Genomic DNA, 18,541 nt, shown 5'->3' with positions numbered 1-18,541 from the left:
GTTACAATAACATGACATACGAAATGTTAACTTTGCTAACATTAATTAGAATGTTTTGCTAATTTTACAATTTTATTTTCATGGACAGACATACAAATAGATAAATGGACATTAAAATGGGTTACAGTCCAAGATAGAGAGATATTTAGATAGTCATAATTGGGCGAATTGCAATCGGAAGTGATCATCCTTTGAATCTCAGAACTCTTTATGTGTAAACTCCAAAGGAAGTTGTGCAATTGTGTCTCAAAGTGTGGCCGATTAAAATACACTTGGTGAATATAGCAACAAAAAACAACGTTCTCTTTATTTTTTTTAGCGACTACGACGTCCCCTTCACGAAGTGCCCTTCAAGGGGGCAAAAACGCAGCTTGGAATTCACCCATTTAAATTAGGTTACGGTCCCTTTAAATGTTAGGTGTCTGAGGGAATGCCTGTTGTAAATATTTTCCACAAGGCGAAGTACAAATTCTCACACTTTTACACACACAGCGTCTGTACTTTTAAGTTGAAGTATATGAACTATTCGATCGATTAAACTAATGGCGTTAGTATAATTGTAACTGATTCTGAATTTCTTTCAGGCGTTCGTCGGGTAGTGTCGCTGGTCCTGATTAGACTGCTTCAGAACCGAATGTGTTTTCGCGAGGGAAACTTCACGGCTTTGGTTCCGAGTCAAACACGGTTCGAGGGAGCGGACCCAGAATTCGTATAACACTGGGAATCAATAGGTAAGGGGCTTTTATCGGAATTTGTCAAGGAGCTGTTTGTTTTGGTGGCCGGTAAACGGTCGCATCGGTTTTGTTTGGCACGGTTGCTGTGTGAACGCGCGTTCGCGTCAAAGGAAGTCGAGTTCTTTGTCCTGCGCGCTCATGAACGGCGTTCGAGCGCTGGACTGGATTATGATGTCATAATGTAGAATTAAATAAACCTTGATTATGATGTCATATCGCGAAAGTAAAAACCCTCATTTCGGTGTTGTAACGTACGGAGTTGAAACCTTGATTATGATGTCACACGATTGTGATATCATAACGTTGAGTTAAAAAACTTAAATTTGATGCCACCGCGTGACGTTATAAACGTTGATTATGACGTCCTGGCATGAAGTTTAAAAACCTTGATCATGTTGCAAAGATAAAAATCTTGATTGTGATGTCATAATGAGGAGTTAAACCTTGATTATGATGTCTTAATGTGAGGTCAAAAAAAGGTTAGCTTTGGTAACATGACTGTGACGTCATGTGTTGAAGTTTAAAGTCCTTTGTTATGCTGTAATAACAGTGTGAATATCAAAACATTTATGGTAATCATGTCATAGTTGATGTTTGAAAAATCTGGTTAATTTGTGCCATACAAGTTTTTAATGTCAATGATGTCATAATAAGTTTTGAAAAAATTATAAATAATACATGTATAAATACAAATTCAGATACATTTATAATATCACCAAATTATTACAATGCAAATCATTTAGTTTTTTAACATCATAAAGAGTTTAGAAGTATCCAGATTTTGTTAAATGCAAACATTATAGATACATTTCTTGGTTAAAGCATTTTGCATGTTGTATTATTTGTGTTTGAGTGTTTTCATTGTTGGCATCTTTTTGTAAGGGCCCAAATTGCATAACTTCTTACGAAGTAAATTAAATTATATATTTTTTCATTTATATGTTTTCAGATAACACGCACTGAGATACATTTCTCCGTAGAATTAGTTGTCATGTCTGGAATTGCTCTCAGTCGACTTGCGCAGGAGCGTAAAGCATGGAGGAAAGACCATCCTTTCGTAAGTCACACGTTCATCTACAAACAGCACTAAGAGTCCACACATCTATTTTATCCTGTACATATTTTTATATATCAACAAATAAATCTTTCTAAACCCTGTGACATCTCTGCATTCCCAGGGCTTTGTTGCCGTTCCAACAAAAAATCCAGACGGTACAATGAATCTTATGAACTGGGAATGTGCCATTCCAGGAAAGAAGGGGGTGAGGCTGCTCACTTAAGCATTTATTCAATTATACAGTTATTGATACACAGCACTGTGTGACATCTATATCTGTCATTCTCTAGACTCCATGGGAAGGAGGGCTGTTTAAGTTAAGGATGCTATTTAAAGACGACTACCCCTCTTCGCCCCCAAAATGTGAGTTATTTACAGACACGTTTCAACCCTAGTGCCTGAATTCATGGCTGTGATCGATCACACCATCTCTCTTTTTTTCAGGTAAATTTGAACCACCATTGTTCCATCCAAATGTGTATCCATCAGGGACAGTGTGTCTGTCCATCCTGGAAGAAGACAAAGACTGGAGACCTGCCATTACTATTAAACAGGTAACTATTAGATTTATTTTACCCGAATGTAAACGGCACAGGCGTGACGCACCAGTCAGACTGAAAGAAAATCTGGTGGCCTTGCTACCAATTTGGCCCGCTGCTCCATTTATTTTCATTTGTTATATAAGATGACGACACCAAGGTAACTGCTTACAGTGTGAATTTAAAATTGATTGACAGGTCTGGCTCAATGAAAATTACCTTGTCGCAAGATTTCTTGGCATACAAGAGAAGGGTTGGAAACAGACTTGATGCACACACGCAAGATAGTTTAGGTCTTTTTGGGTCTGTTCGGAAAAAAACACATTCATTTTAAATTACCCGAGGCTGCTAACATTATAGCCTACCCTTGTCTGGGCACTCGGATTTTCGGATCTAAGCGAATTTGTGCCTTATGAATATATTTGCAAGTGATGTTCTTTTGTGACAGTACAGTTAGTACAAACTGTTCTTATGTTGGTTAATGTGGTGTTTCCTGAAGTTACTTTTATTTTAGACACATTTTCACACCTTCTACATCTGTATAATAATATCTTTTGTTTCACGACTGATATTTTAGTGCTTTACGTGTGCAAGGCAGTGTTCCAGTTTCTTAATTGGTAAAGTATTGCATTAGCAACGCAAAGGTCTTAGGCTTGATCCCCAAGGAAAATATAAAGTGCACTGCAAGTCACTTTGGATATGAGCATCTGCCAAATGCATAAATCTAATGTAATGTTCTGAAAATATGAATATGTCTTTTCTTTTTTAGATCCTGTTGGGTATTCAAGAGCTTCTAAATGAACCCAACATACAGGATCCAGCTCAGGCAGAGGCTTACACTATATATTGGTATGAGAAATGTCAAACTCTAATGGGCTGACTTACTGTCTACATATTTTGATATCTTTTGAGTCACTAACCTAACCCAAATAAAGCTTTAAAAGTGAATCATCTAATATGCAACTGTTATCATGCTGTCATTTTATTAAGAAACTTCCAGAATGCATTGTCAATTTTTAAAGCAGTATAAATTTGGAGCAGTTCGTGTGGAAAGCTAAAAATGTATCTTGTGAGTTATTTAAGCGCAGCTAAAAATGTTTCGGGTGTTGATTTGTCTCTGTGTTTCTGTTTGCAGTCAGAATAGAGTGGAGTACGAGAAAAGAGTTCGTGCACAGGCCAAGAAATTCTCCCCATCGTAAACTAGATGGAGAGTCGAAGGAATGGAATGAGGGATTATGTGAATACTCGTGCTGTCCTCTCACTGGGACTAAAAGGACTTAAAATATGACGTCTGTGCCATCAACCCACCATCACCAAATTCATACTTTACACGCTCATCTTCCCTTTTACTTTCATATTCTTTCCGCCCAGAATGATGCCACAAATTCTCTACCCACAGGTCCCATCGCGTTCCCAAACTAGAAATGTGTCTTCAGACTGTTTGGATTTTAGCTGTCTGTTCGTCTGTGTGCGATGTCATTTTATTATGTTTGTGGATTTTCTTTTTTGAAGTGTGTGTGTGTGTGCGCGTGAGAGTGTGTGTTACGGTGTCTGTTTTTGGATGGTTTATTATGTTATGTTGGTATGTAAGACATAGTACTTCATGGTAAAATTTCCCCCCCGAAATGTTGATTTAGGACCAGTTTGCACTTCATCGGACTTGTTGAATTTGACCGGCCGTGTGGTCGTAGAAACGTCTAGAAGATGTTGATATGTCCAGATAAGTCCAGAACATTTGCTTGTGGGAGCAGTGGAACCAGAGTTCAGTTTTCTTCAACATGCTGTATGTTTCTTGTCTGTTGGATGGGAACATGTTTCCTGTGTTCACACAGATTGTGTCTGTATGTTTAATAAAAGTCTTTCTACAAAACATGCCTACAGACTGTGTGCGTGTGTCCTGTTTAGACACTACTCTTGCAAGCGAAACGCTACAGAATACAATATTTTAACTTTAACTTGACCCGCTGTCTTAAAGGGTGCAAATAGCCAAACTTAACATCTATGCAGTAGAGAAGATATAGATTTCAAGTGACTTCAGACAAACATGGTTGAAAATGTGGGGTTACATCAATATACAGGTTTTCCTCATTTTTGTGTTTAGGATTATTTGGGCGGGGCTAAGAGGGTTGCTAGATGACGCACCGAAGCAACCGAGCATGGTCACTCCCCTAACACAATCAGTTGCGAGCTTCCATTCAGCTTGTAGCATTAAGATAGGGCCACACCAAAAATTTGCTGTTTTTGGGTGTGTCCTTTAAAATGCAAATGAGCTGAACTCTGCACTAAGTGACAGTGGCGTGGTTGGATAGTGCAGTTTGGGGGGTGTTATCTCCTTCTGACATCACAAGGGGAGCCAAATTTCAATTAGCTATTTTTTCACATGCTTGCAGAGAAGGGTTTACCAAAACTAAGTTACTGGGTTGTTCTTTTTCACATTTTCTAGGTTGATAGAAGCACTTGGAACCCAATTATAGCACTTAAACATGTAAAAAGTCAGATTGTCATGATATTTCCCCATTAAATCTTATCAAAATGTGAGAGACCACAAACCTGATGAAAAAATCTAGTTTTGTTCCTATAGTGTGTGTAACTTTACATAAGTTCACAAACAACACGAGTCTCGACAGATTTGTTTGGCTTTTTTATTATTTTTTATTTTTATTTTATTATTATTATTTATTTTATTTTACTGTAATTAAAAATAAAGTAGATTTTCATGCTCCGATACAGTAGGTGGCGGTATGCACATGATAAGTCATGGTTGAAATCCGCCAAAAAACTAACAAGAAGAAGAAGTCTCCGAGAACACTGGAAATCTCGCGATGTCTGTCATTGTCAAACGTGACTTCGCAGTAAACAAAAACTACGGACGACAGGCATAAAGAAAAGTCATGAATACTGTGTGGACTGCTTTTTACATCTCTGATGTCCATCTCACTTTGGACAGTGTTATGGTTTCGTCTTTCTCAGCTCGCTTTCTGATTGGGTATCGTTTTTTTTTACGTGACAATCTACAGCGTGCCTGTGCGTTTGTTCTCCATAGGTTCCCACATAAGTTAGATTGTATTTTTTTATTCAAAATTCAGAAATGTCATATATGAAATACAACTTATTACATATGAATATATATTACATAAAATCTATTAACAATACATTCAAGGTCATGTGAACAAAAAAGAAAATAAAAAACAGTGACAAAAATATTAAAATTTAAAAATGTTTAAAAAGTATTAATTACGGTACATGAAAGATCTGATCATATTTTTTGAAAGTTATTATCATATTTTTTTGTTATCAATTAGTCTTAGTGGTGGTTTTTCACATAAGAAATCTATAAAAGTAGGTATTTTCTCAAGAAATCTTTGTTTGTGAAAATATAACTTTGCCACAAGTTAACAATTTGTTTTGATTTTCCAAAAAAAAAAAAAAAAAAACTAACCACATCCTTTATGTGTAAATTTTAATTCACAATAATTTTAGAAAAACAATAGGAACTCAAATCTTTCCAAAAAAGTGCTAAAACATTGCATGAGAAAAATAAATGGCAAATATTTAACAGAATTTACATGTATCAGCTACATCACAATATGTAGATAAAAATGCATTATATTTTTAAAGTGCACTTTTTTCACTTGATCTATTTTAGAACGCCCTAAAACATTCCTTTTTGGAGAATTTGAGTTGCGAGATTGAGAAAGTTGACGAATAAATGTATTATTACATTCTTTACTTAAAATCGAAACGCCTCCCTAACATAACTCTGAAAGTTGTTTTTTGCATGACTCACGGGTAAGGGAAGCTTTCATTAGACATATTAATCCATCAGGAATCGCCTTTATAACAGAGTTAAATTCTTTAAACGGAACGGGACATTGGTGGATATTCATAAAGCATTCATAAGATAACAGATCAACATTAGGGTTGAATAGACCATTTATCGAAAATGTATCTACTTCTAATGTTGATATCCAAATTATTCCATGGTATAAGATGGTTTTGTTGGGTGGGGGTTGTGGTTGTAAACCAGTTTCTAGGCTAACAAAGCTTGTTGATGGAATCTAGCCAGTTTATTAGGTCATTTACCAGTGAGTAATTAGATTTCATTAAAAAGAAAGGCCACCTATCCTCTTAAATATATTATTAGTAATAAAATATTACAAAGAATCTGACCCAAGCTCCACACAGACTTTAAAAAAATATGGACGTATTGTCCGTGACGTCACCCATAGATAGGTTTGTGAAGAGCTTTTCTGAAGCCAATAGTAGGCGGTGCCTGCCGTCGCCATCTTGGCCCGCGTCACAGCGAATCATTCCCAGATAACCGAAAATTGAACGTGGGTGAAGCTGAGGTGGCTGGTTGCTTAAACAACGCCGCCTAGCTCGACTGTAGTAGCAGCAGTGGGGGTCCATCCGTCACTCAAGTGGCCACACCCTTAATTATGCAGAACTATAAGGCTTAATATAATTAACTCACAGTTGTCATGAAGGGCAAACTTAGCTATAGACCAAAAACCATTTTTGTACCAGGCTGTAAAAATATTATTTCCAGCTGTAAATTTGGGCATTTTAACTCCCTTTTGGAGCCTCTAGCGGCAAGTCTGATGTGCTCCTATCGCAAATTGAAAATATTCAACATTTAACATGTTGAATATTTTCAATTTGCTATAGGAGCACATGCGACGTGCCTCCGAGCAGATTCTTAACACACTGCCAGGGCCGCCTTAACCTAATGTGAGGCCCTGGGGCTGAGAGGTTTTGTAGGCCCCCCATACCCTCGATTTATAGTCTCTTTTTTTTAAAGGTGCAGTGTGTAAATTTTTGTGGCATCTAGTGGTGAGGTTGCAAATTACAACCAACGGCTCAGTCCACTGCTCACCTCTCGTTTTTGAAACATATAGAGAAACTATGGTAGCCGCCACCGGACAACCATGTGTCATCATCGGAGACAACTTAGTAAAAAAGTTTGGGCTTCTGTAGAAACATAGCGGCACAAAATGGTGACTTCCATGTAAGGGGACCCTCATGTATATAGATAAAAACGTCTCATTCTAAGGTAATAAAAACATAACTGTTCATTATGAAAGGTCTTTATACACCCCTGATAATATAGTTTTGTATACTATTTTGCATTTCTGTCAAGAAATCCTTCTAAAAATTACACATTGCACTTTTAAGTGAAATATCTAGGTAATCTACATCACAAAATGCATTAGTTTCTTTCGAGACATACAACAGTGAGTTTTCCCTCTTTGACCCAGAAAACAACATAATATCATTATTAACATATCACTGAGCCCACTTAAGCACAAACTCAAGACACTTTATTTAACAACCACACACAGCAACTTGTGGTGATAATAAAACCAAAATGTGTGAAAGTATATGTTTATAAGCTTTATATTGTTTTTGGAATATACAAATTTGCAGAAAATTCGTTGCCACTCACTAACCAAATGCTCAGCACAGTTTTAAAAATATAATAAGTTAAAGTTTATTTTAAAAGTGAAAATGCATTCATGATAACAAAAGATAAGTCTTTATAGACAAAACCTTATTTTTTTTATCTTAATCAGTCATTTATTTTGTAGGATATTGAAGATATAGTATGCATTGTATATAGTATTTATGCATACATAAGCATGTAAAACGAACAAGCATGAATATGCACAAAACAGACAGGGAACATACCTGTATATAAGATCTTAAGATAAGGAGATTATAAATATGAATGGTGCTATCAGGGGATGATCATTTCAGATGGTCTTTTCACTCTTTACTTTCTAAGACTTTGCGCCTTTACCGTTGCGTCTCTTTCTCGTCTTTCTAAACCAACAGATGTGTGTACTGTGAGCTAACGTCGCGTCAAACTACATCGCTCCAGCTGCGCACGCGTCACTGATATAAACGCGAGTAAACTTAAACTTTATAACAACTAACAGCATTATGTGCGGGAACTCCTTTCTTTATTTTTGCGGAACAGTTTCTTACGCACGGTTGGAAAGACTTCTGCATGTCAGAGATCAGCTGCACGAGCACAGAGAGAGCGAGCACGCGAGCGAGAGAGAGAGAGAGAGAGAGAGAGAGAGAGAGAGAGAGAGAGAGAGAGAGAGAGAGAGAGAGAGAGAGAGACCTGCACCTCACTGGAATTCAGAAATTACTCTTTCATTTGTTGGTGGATTATTTCCCGTTTCTCTGTCACACTCAGTCTAACATGCAGGAATGCAAGTTGACAACGCGCAGTTAATTACATTACGCGGTAAGTTACCACGGACCAATCAGCAGACATGTAACATGCAATTAGAGTGATTGACAGAAACCTGACAAGTTACAAAACAAAATGACATTTTCCGCTCATCATATGGGAGGCCCCTGAACTTCGGAGGCCCCTGGGCTTCAGCCCAGGTAAGCCCGTGCATTAAGGCGGCCTTGCACACTGCGCACCACATAAAAATCTGATAAGATAATCGGTTCAACCATGAAGACGATTGGGACTTTACCTAGGAAGGGGCCCAAATTCAGCCCGATTATCTTTTGGTGTGATACAGGCTTGAGATAGACAGCAAGATAGGCAAGTATGTTTGGTTTGAGAGCAGAGGAACCTGCCTGTTTTCCAAGATTTTGAAACTAATTTTACTTACTTGGTGTTTTTTAAAATATGTCTGGGTGATGTGACAAACTAAGAACACATTTAATATCAGACCTTACATGGACTTTAAAGACAGAAATATAATAGCAATGTAAAAAATAACAATAGTAGCAGTAAACTTTGTAGCAAATCTGTACAAAAGGTCAAGAAAATTACAATCTTGCACATTGCATGAAAACAGTTTTGTTTGCCTGGTTTTAGTCAATTTTCTGTTTAACGATATGCATTTTATTTGTTTACTCTTAAGCATGACAACTAAAGTAACTTTTTGTGGGTTTTACTATCGTAGATCAATGTGCAAAACCCAAATGTGCAAAACAGATAATTTCTCCGTTAACACATCCTTGTTACTTAGGAACGTCACCTTGTTTTCAGCTGTATCTATGAGTGTTTATTAGACACCATAAGTATTTTGAGACTGAGAAAGCGTACAGTAGTCTTCACTGCATGTTATGCTTCCTCTTTGTGTTGCCATGGCATCACGAATCCAGCAGCCTGAGTCGACCTCTGACCCCTCAGGAGAATGAAGCATGCTGGGAGACTTGGGTGTTGATCTTTGTCCGTCGGTCATTTCCATCATCTCATATTCCAAAGTGGTTAGTGGAGGGGGCGTGTCTTTGTTTTCTATCAGAATGTCCATCTGTAAAGCCTCCTCCCCGTGCATTATATCACTCACCTTCTGCGACTGCAATGTCTGGATCTGAAAATATCCACACGGGTACATGAAATGTTAGTGAGATCACATCTTATACATTATATACCACTACTACAAACCAGCTGGAAAGTTGCCGTTTGCGAGTTTGCAACATTGTTCAAACATACATGTACCCTGAAATTCAAGTCTGTAATGAAGAAGTTTGATTTTCAATCTTTAACATAATCTTAGATGAGTTAATAAGTCAGAATCAAGTGCAATAAGTCAGAATCACATTTTTGATAACATCTCAAAACAATATTTATAAAGCGTCTGAATTCTGAATATGTGACCCTGGACCACAAAACCAGTCATAAGGGGAAAATTTGGTGAAACTGAGATTTATACATCAGGAAAATTTATCAATAACACTTTGAAACACTTTCAAGATTTCTGTAGAAATGACAGTTTTACTGGCAGCTGTTTGCCAGTAGCTTTAAATTGATGTTATTTACTGGCAACAATTTATTCAAAGTTAAATGAACATTAAATATAAGCAAGTCTTCATCTTTACATTATCAAACTAAAATTACAGCCACATGCAAAGCATTCTGGGAACCAAAATCTAAAGAAAAAAACAGAAAAAAGTTCCCAGAATGCCTGGCATGAGGCTGTAATTTTAGTTTTATTCTGTGAAGATAAAGACTTGTTAATGTTTAATGTTAAATAAACGGAATGGGCGACGGTTAATATCTTATTTTTGGCATAAAAGAAAAATGTATGATTTTGACAATTTATTGTTGGCTATTGTGAAATGCACTTAAAGCATTTTTTTTTTATCTTTGTTCATGTTAATTTAAACATTTACTAATGTTTAATTCTTGTATTTTTACTTGCAAGATACTTGTATGGAAAAACCCATCTCAGTCTGTTGCGGTCTACAGCAAGATTATTTACTAGGTGTGTCGCGTATGTCTAAAATTATTTCATTAGTGGTGTAAACCTCACCAGTGATCATACTTAGGCTCAGAGGTTTCAATATTAAATAAAGCAGCGGACTGATGAGAGATGTGTTGATGTTTTTATTTTTTAGTGATCAGACGTGAGCTTTTCACATAGCGAATAAGAAAACAGGAAAAAATACTTACTTAAAAATACTTACTATGCAACAAGCAATTTTGCATTAAAAGGCGTCTAATAGGCTCAAATTTGGCCTGACAGTGAAAATGTAATAGACGTCTTACCATAGCCCCAAAATAAATGAAATAAATGGAACCAAACACACTGTACACTGCCTTAAAATGTTTTGTTAAATCAACTCAGATTTACAAGTCATGTCAAAAGAGATGAGTTGTCACAACTTATAAAATATAGTTGAGAAAACTCAACTTAATTCTATAAGTTATAACAACTCACGTGTAGTTATAACATCTCATCTCTAGTCAAGAAAAATAATAGTAAGTTGAAATGACTTGTAAATCCGAGTTGACTCAACAAAAATTTTTAAGGCAGCAAAGTATTTTTTTACAGTGTAATCATTGTTGACTGCTTATATGATGCATTATACATGCATCTCGCAAGTTGTTTTTCGCAAAAAAACGATGTGTTACCAAATTTAAGTTTATTTTGGCTTTAAGTGGGTTACTCATATTGGGTCTATATTTAACCTAGACTGTGAAATGACGGCTATTGCTTGCTGGGTATAGACTAAAGAAAGGACCTAGAGCATATATAGAGACTTTTACGTGGTGGCTCAGTAAACAACAAGTTTTTTATGCAGGCACAACTGAATTTTCTTCTGCACAAAAGATGAACAAATTATATAGATTGGCCCTATAGAAAGTCCTATGAATAACATGCACATGCTCAGCATTATGTATGTGCCGTTCGAGTACCTGAGCATCTACGTTCCAGGCCCTCAGATATGGTGCAGGTGATGGGATATACTCCTGTTTTCGGCATCTGGAACACAAGCGTGCCCATATGGTGTATTTACATTAGAAATGTAAACACAGAAATTAAAAACATTTTAAATCATTCTTACCTGGAGTATGAGAAACAGAACAGAAGTGCCAATGATATCGGCAGAAGATACATGATAGCGTGGAAAGAGCCTTCTGGAGAGCTTTCTTTAAAACACACACACACACATATAGAAAGTGAGATATTGTATTTATAGTCGCAACCCATCTAATGTTTTTATTTTTTGTAGTCTTGTCTTGCAAATGGACATACCATGAATGTTGCCCGAGTTCCAGTGTAAGGAAGTACTCCAATGACTCCAAACGCCATTATAGTAGTCTGGATAAGGGCGTGATCGCACGCGTGCTGTATAATTTGTGTGAGGTTTAAATCTAGACGTCTCCACAGACACATTCTGGTCTGAGACTTCTACGTTATAAGGCTGTAATCACACAGACCAAGCAAAAATGTTAAAACATCGAAACATTGAAATGTAACATAACCTAGGCAAGGGGTCTCCAACCTTTTTGTAAGCAAGGGCTACCGCAATGGATGAAACAATCTGGAGGGCTACTTTTTTGATATAGTCAAAACTTTTTTGTTTTACTTGTTGATATATTTTATCATTGTTTAAGATGTTAACATACATAAATGTAATAAATAAATATTAAAATTAAGGCTTTTAATAGAATGTGCTTTGGCTGGAGAGACTCTGTGCGGGCACCATGTTGGAGACCACTGCCCTAGACAGAAGTGTTAGGAGGGTTATGGACACATTTTCAATATACAGAAACAGAAATCATTTTAATAAATAACTCTGCATTTTACATAAATGTAAAATAGCATGTATGAATAAATTGTTTAAAAAAAAAATCAAGAAATTAAACAAGGCCAGTTTTGGTTTTATGTTGGGAAAAAGTGACAAAATGTATTAAATGAAACGATGTCAGAAAAAGCTGTCACTGGGGCCGTACCCTTTAAAAAGCTCCCAATCTGTACAATCTAAATCCAAATATGCATACATTTGGTACCAATATGTACGTCTGAGGTACTAATATTAACTCTTAAGGTGCAGAGGGTACGACCCTAATGACAGCTTGGGACCACCATACCTCCGAATCTTTGCTGTATATGTTGAGCTGGTACTGGAGGTACTTTATGATCAAGCTTCCTGTATACAATTCCATTTGCCACTGAAAAACAGCCCCAGTCTTATTCCAGAGCAATGACAGGTTATGTGGTTCAAGCGGGCGTACTGCAAAATACACAAATCATCAATACGGACTGGAAATTCATTACAGTAAGCTCGGCTCATGACATGCCAGCATGTTCTTACCATGTTTTTTAGGCACGTAGTCGCCATTCAGTGCGACAGAGCAACTGTTGCCATGGCAACCAGAATGGAGGGAGATGCTGTAGCTGTCCGTATCAGTGAACATAACCTCTGGACCTAAATCCAAGATGCACACCAGTGACGCTTCTCTCCTTGTCAATGTGCAGTTATAGTATTCACTGCAAAATCAGATCATCAAATGCAATTACTACATGTACATAAAACCTTAACCAGTTATGTGATTTGAATAAATAATTGTGATAATGTGCAGGAATTCTCACTCGAAGGAACTGAATTGTAGCCAGTATGCTGATGTGTTGTCTGTAGAGACGGCAGAAACGTTCAGAGAGCAGCTTATGGTAGATTTATAATCATTGAAACACTCCAGATTATATCCATCACCTGAACACATGATCATAAATGATGCGGTATGAGGTGTCAGTGTCAGAACATAATATATAAAAAAATAAAGAATAATATAATATGGCACAATGCGAAGATTAAGTGACTTTCTTACCTGAAGTCCCTAATATGACAGAGAAACAAAGTAATGTGAGGAGCCAATGCATGTTTACTTTACCCTGTTAACAACAAACACACATAAAAAGGAAAATTATTATTATTAAAAATTATTATTTTATTATTATAAAAAAATCTGTAGAAATAACAGTATTACTGAGTATTACTGGCAACTAGCTGCCAGTAACTTACTGTAAATTTTAAATTTATGTTATTTACTGGCAACGGTTTGTTCAAAGTTAAATGAACATGAAACATTTTCACTCTTTATCTTTAAGTTACTGGCAACCAGCTGCATAATTACAGCAATTTTTTACATTAAAATGACACAGATTACAGGTTTTTAATGCATTGTTATATGTTCCTGACATTTGACACATTTGAAGAACCTCTCATTTCTAAAGTGAAACTTATTTTGCTAGTAAATATCTTGGAGTATCACTAACAAATGTGCATCTTTTTATTTAAGTGATTCTAAACCTTTTTTGGATAAAAAATTATTAGAGAATAACACCATGCAATGCAAAGAAATATAAGTTATATAAAGTATAACTAAACCAGATAAAAAATAACACAAAACAGACAAATGTTAGTGCACATCTTAAAAGAAAATTAAAAAAGCGGATTTAAAACATCAAAAAGCAAGAGTACCAAAAAGTTTACCTGCAGTTTCAGCGTTTGTTACCGGTAAAGGACAGCAGATGTGTAGATGTGTAGCTCTCTCTCTTTTTCTCTCTCTATTTCTCTCTCTCTCTTACACACTATCTTACTCTCTCTCTCTCTCTCTTTATATCTCCGAGATAGATATAGTATATCAATCATCTAATCTGGTTCTTTTATCATCTCCAACATTTTCACACTTGAGTATTCAGATCAGCAAATTCTGTGTCACGTTTGTAAGTTTCCTAAGCACTCGCATTACATTTCTGTGTGTCTCACAAGACTTTGATGGTTATGATATGCAGTGGGTAACTTCAGCTACTGATCCACACTGATACGCACAAAACTCTTGTGAAGAGATCATGCACATCACAACCCACAGCCCAGACAGCAAGAAATCAACAAGACGTCAATAATTCACTACTATAGGCCTATAAAAAAAGATAACGTGTTTCATTGCAGCACATGCTTGCATGTATTTATTAACCACTGAGATGAATGAAAATCTTTATGGTTTCAGAGCAGTTGTGCAGCATGTGAACGTCACAATGAAACTCTATTATGTAGACCCAAGAATATGCGTATAGTCATGTGAGACAAACTTGAGGTTAAATGTGAAACTGCTCACTTCAGAGCCCCATGCGCTTGTTGATAATAATAATAATGAGGACTTTATTTATTCATGTGGCCTTTATTCAACCTAACTAGTTTTTAAGTTTTTTTTCCCTTTCGACCTACACGTCTTTGCACAACAGTTAGAAGATCAAGGAGAGAAATGTTGACTTGTTTTCGCTAAACTGATGTAATTTTCTGCCTCTCATATGCAGGAGTTTTGCAATATCTAGATGATATCAGTCTCTCTGAGGCCTGGAGGTGAGCTGAACCTGATGTCTCGTTTGCCCTAAATCACATATCTGGATGACAACACCTAATTTTGCATCATGAGAAGCGCTGCCCTGTCGTGTCCTACTTTTAAGTGTGCCCTACAACGTAAACAAGTCTCCTAAAGATAGTAAATATATATGGCAAATGGACGTTTCAGTATTCAGGAAACATGATGACGATAATATCACACGATATGTGTTCTGTCACTAGGTACTAAGCCACGTGTTTGTTGTTTGTGGTTTTCTATCTAAAAAAATATCTGATTTGCTCTGTCAAGTGCTAAAAGCTATAAATAAACTCAGCAAAACCTGATCAACATGATGGACACAGTTTCACTATGGGTCTGCAGGTTTTATGCAGAAATAAAAACAGGCCTGAAAATTGGGGTATTTGTACATTGTATTTATGTTTATTGTCCTATAGAGCTATACAGTAACATTTGATTGATATCAAGTTTGCTAAAGCTATGGTTTATATCTCTGGGGTCACACCATACACAGTGTTTACAGTATCATCAGTAGCTTATAGAAATGTTTTCTTTATAAGAAAAATTATTATTTAAAAAAAGATTTTCTTTTCATTTTTATCTTATATTTAACTTAAAACTATGTGTGTGTGTGCGTGAGAGAGATAGAGAGAGAGAGAGAGAGAGAGAGAGAGAGAGAGAGAGAGAGAGAGAGAGAGAGAGAGAGAGAGAGAGAGAGAGAGAGAGAGAGAGAGAGAGAGAGAGAGAGAGAGAGAGAAAGAGAGGGGCCAAATAAGTTCAGTGTCGACACCTCTTATCTATTGAACAGATAATGATCATTTTCACTTTTTTCTACTTTTTTAACCATCTCATCTGAATACTGAGTGTGATTGCATTTATATGTTATATGTAACTTATAGCTAGCCTATATGTGTGTGTTTTATATGTTTTATATATATATATATATATATATATATATATATATATATATATATATATATATATAGAGAGAGAGAGAGAGAGAGAGAGAGAGAGAGAGAGAGAGAGAGAGAGCCTACAATACTGTGCAAAAGTGTTAGGCTACCATGCCATTGTTAGATATTGGGCCCTATTTTAACGATCTAAGCGCATTGTCTAAAGCGCACAGCGCAACGTCTAAATGGGCGTGTCCGAATCCACTTTTGCTAATTTAACGCCGGGAAAAATGGTTTGTGCGCCGAGCGCATGGTCGAAAAGGGTTGGTAAATTTTTTTTTAATGAGAAATGGGAGTATTTCGGGCATAACGTGCAATAAATCAATGAGAGTCTCAGCTCTCATCCCCTTTAAAAGCCTGTTGCGCTGGCACTATGTCTAATCCCTATTTAGATGACAGACTTTGTAAACTGAAAAAATAAGCGGAGGAAGAAGATCCCCAGTTTAAGATTAATGTTAAATAATTGTGTTGTTTTCCCTTGTATTGAAATTGTTATTTTTTTTATTAAAACCTTTAAAACCCGTTTTCTTTTAGTCATGGAAGTAAAAAAGCAGGCTTTAGTTGCTTTACATGTATGGCTATTCAATATCATCAAAAAATTATTTACAAGTATGTAAGAAAAGGTTTGTACTCTAAAAAAACTTTATTAAGCATTAAGTAATGCTTAAAAATGTTTCTCATCTCACCATATCCACAGGTACAGAGTCATCATATACAATAAATCTGTGAGGTTGTTAGGACCCTGTCGGAGTCCTGTTTGGTTATTATATCTAGTCTAGTGTGGCAGGGTTCTGACAGTACAATGTTTTGTGTGGGAGAACGTGGTTTTAGTGTTGTCTCATTAGACCACGTTTTTCCCATGTCTTGTGACTTTTCCCCGCTCCCTTGTTTTCTCTTGTCATTGCGTGTCGTCATTTATCCCCGCTCCCTTGCATTTTCTAGTCTTTGTTTTTAAGTCTTGTTTATTTAGTGTACTGTTTTCTTGTGTGTATATATATATATATATATATATATATATATATATATATATATATATATATATATATATATATATATATATATATATATATTTATGTGTTTTGTCTTGTTAGTGCATTGGTGTGTTTTTGTGTTTGTTTCACAGGTTCACATGCGCTTCCCTCACAGGTGTTCCTGCTCTGTGTGATTTCCTCATTATTATTTTCACCTGTTCCCCTCATTAGTTCTCCTATTTAATGTCAGTGTTCGTTGCTTGTCCATTGTCTATATTCCTGTGAGTACTTTGTCTTCCTATATACCAAGTCTAGTTTTGTGCATTTGTAGTTAGTGTTCTGAGTCTAGTCAAGTTTAATCAGTGTTTAGTTTATCTTGCTTGTGTTTTATTTTGCCCCCTCGTGGGTTTTGTTTTTCTGTTTTGTAAATAAAGTCTAGTGTTTTTCCTATTATTGTCTGCGCCCGGGTTCGTGTTCTGCCCCTTCCTGACAGAGGTAGCATTTAAAAAAACATATAAAAACAAATGCATTTGTTTAAAGCAAAGCATTTATTTACTTACCAGGCTGCAGGTGAAGCAGCTCTTTGCGCCTTCTAACGTCTCATAATTAGTCCTCATTTATGTCCAAGAGACTCAATAATCTTTTACATTCAATCCTTTAATCTTTCATATTTAAAAGCGTTTTTGTGCTGCTGCGCATTCATGTATGTGTTAAGCAAACCCGCATTGTCCTCCCGTTTAGGCGCATATTACTAATGCGCTCTTTAAATAACAAAAAAATATATTGCGCCATTGACTTTTGACTTTAGACCAGGTTTTTGTTGGTCAATGGCGTAGTCTATTTTAGTTGCTTCAAAATAGCAACGCGCCAACAATGCGCCTGAACACATCTCGTTTTCAGACCAGAACGCCCATGGGCGCAAAAGGGGGCGCAAATGCATTTGCTATTTAAACAACGCGGCGCTAAACGTGAAAATTATAATTGCGCAGGGTGGAAAATAGCACATGACACTTGCGTCGCGCATTGCGCTGCATTGCGCCTGGTGTAAGAGAGAGCCCTTGTTGTGTTGCAATTGTATAGTGATCATATATAATTGTTTCTCAGTCTCTTGTGTATATAGTATTAAAAACAGTATAAAAATGTAAACTGATGTGTCAAGTTTTTAAGGTAAACTCTCCTTCCACTTGAGCAATAGCATGAAACTGCAGGGTCTCTTAAATCTAAATAAAATTAAATCCTAATTTCTGATTTTAAAGAAATTTGTCTTTTTACTTCATTCTGCTCAAAAAGGCTCAAGACGTGTTTATTGCCAAGAGAGGTCACACTAAACACCGATGATGCCTAAAGAAGACATTTAGTCCTGAATTTTATTTTTTTTATATTTCCTCTATTTTCTGTTCGCATTTTAATAAATAGATAATACAACAACTATACATAAATAAATAAATATGGATGGACATTAAAACTTCAGTAAAACAACAAGTCTGGTGGTGGTGGCGGCCGAAGACTTTTGCACAGTACTGCACTTAAATATAGATATGCAGTACTGTGCAAAAGTCTACGGCATATATAGCATATATGCAGTACTGTCCGGTGATGGTGGCCAAAGACTTTATATATTTATGCACTACTATGCAAAAAGTCTTCGGCCACCACCACCAG

The 18,541-nt window shown here is 36.3% G+C and overlaps 2 protein-coding genes across 3 annotated transcripts; one reads left to right on the top strand and one right to left on the bottom strand.

Moving 5' to 3' along the window:
- Nucleotides 1-570: 570 nt before the first annotated feature.
- On the top strand, nucleotides 571-4,200 carry ube2ib (ubiquitin-conjugating enzyme E2Ib). Its single transcript, XM_055182714.2, has 7 exons — nucleotides 571-731; nucleotides 1,684-1,791; nucleotides 1,913-1,996; nucleotides 2,082-2,154; nucleotides 2,236-2,345; nucleotides 3,100-3,179; nucleotides 3,466-4,200. The coding sequence occupies exons 2-7, from the start codon at nucleotides 1,726-1,728 to the stop codon at nucleotides 3,527-3,529; spliced, it is 477 nt and encodes a 158-aa protein (XP_055038689.1). The 5' UTR covers nucleotides 571-731; nucleotides 1,684-1,725; the 3' UTR covers nucleotides 3,530-4,200.
- An 855-nt stretch (nucleotides 4,201-5,055) lies between these two features.
- On the bottom strand, nucleotides 5,056-17,900 carry LOC129426595 (interleukin-4 receptor subunit alpha). 2 transcript variants are annotated; one of them, XM_055182997.2, is made up of 9 exons: nucleotides 17,440-17,900; nucleotides 13,423-13,486; nucleotides 13,187-13,307; nucleotides 12,909-13,084; nucleotides 12,685-12,827; nucleotides 11,846-12,014; nucleotides 11,655-11,739; nucleotides 11,506-11,572; nucleotides 5,056-9,676 (listed from the first exon to the last, which is right to left on the bottom strand). In XM_055182997.2, exons 1-9 carry the CDS (start codon nucleotides 17,494-17,496, stop codon nucleotides 9,371-9,373), a joined length of 1,188 nt encoding a protein of 395 aa, XP_055038972.2. In that variant the 5' UTR covers nucleotides 17,497-17,900; the 3' UTR covers nucleotides 5,056-9,370. The 2 variants fall into 2 exon arrangements, with proteins under 2 accessions (XP_055038972.2, XP_055038973.2); XM_055182998.2 differs by lacking the exon at nucleotides 17,440-17,900 and adding an exon at nucleotides 14,088-15,269.
- Between the last annotated feature and the right edge of the window lie 641 nt (nucleotides 17,901-18,541).

This window comes from Misgurnus anguillicaudatus, chromosome 25, assembly GCF_027580225.2.
Source record: "Misgurnus anguillicaudatus chromosome 25, ASM2758022v2, whole genome shotgun sequence".
In the NCBI taxonomy this organism is placed as follows: Eukaryota; Metazoa; Chordata; class Actinopteri; order Cypriniformes; family Cobitidae; genus Misgurnus; species Misgurnus anguillicaudatus.
This window is presented reverse-complemented; position numbering and strand designations above follow the sequence as displayed.

Excerpts from the sequence above, each read along its gene's own strand:
- LOC129426595 (XM_055182997.2), bottom strand. The coding sequence starts at position 17,496 with ATGAGGACTAATTATGAGACGTTAGAAGGCGCAAAGAGCTGCTTCACC. Across the intron at positions 11,573-11,654 it reads TTCTGTTTCTCATACTCCAG|ATGCCGAAAACAGGAGTATA; the intron begins GTAAGAATGATT and ends CTTGTGTTCCAG. Across the intron at positions 9,677-11,505 it reads CCTGGAACGTAGATGCTCAG|ATCCAGACATTGCAGTCGCA; the intron begins GTACTCGAACGG and ends GGATATTTTCAG.
- ube2ib (XM_055182714.2), top strand. The coding sequence starts at position 1,726 with ATGTCTGGAATTGCTCTCAGTCGACTTGCGCAGGAGCGTAAAGCATGG. Across the intron at positions 2,346-3,099 it reads CTGCCATTACTATTAAACAG|ATCCTGTTGGGTATTCAAGA; the intron begins GTAACTATTAGA and ends TTTCTTTTTTAG. Across the intron at positions 3,180-3,465 it reads GAGGCTTACACTATATATTG|TCAGAATAGAGTGGAGTACG; the intron begins GTATGAGAAATG and ends TTCTGTTTGCAG.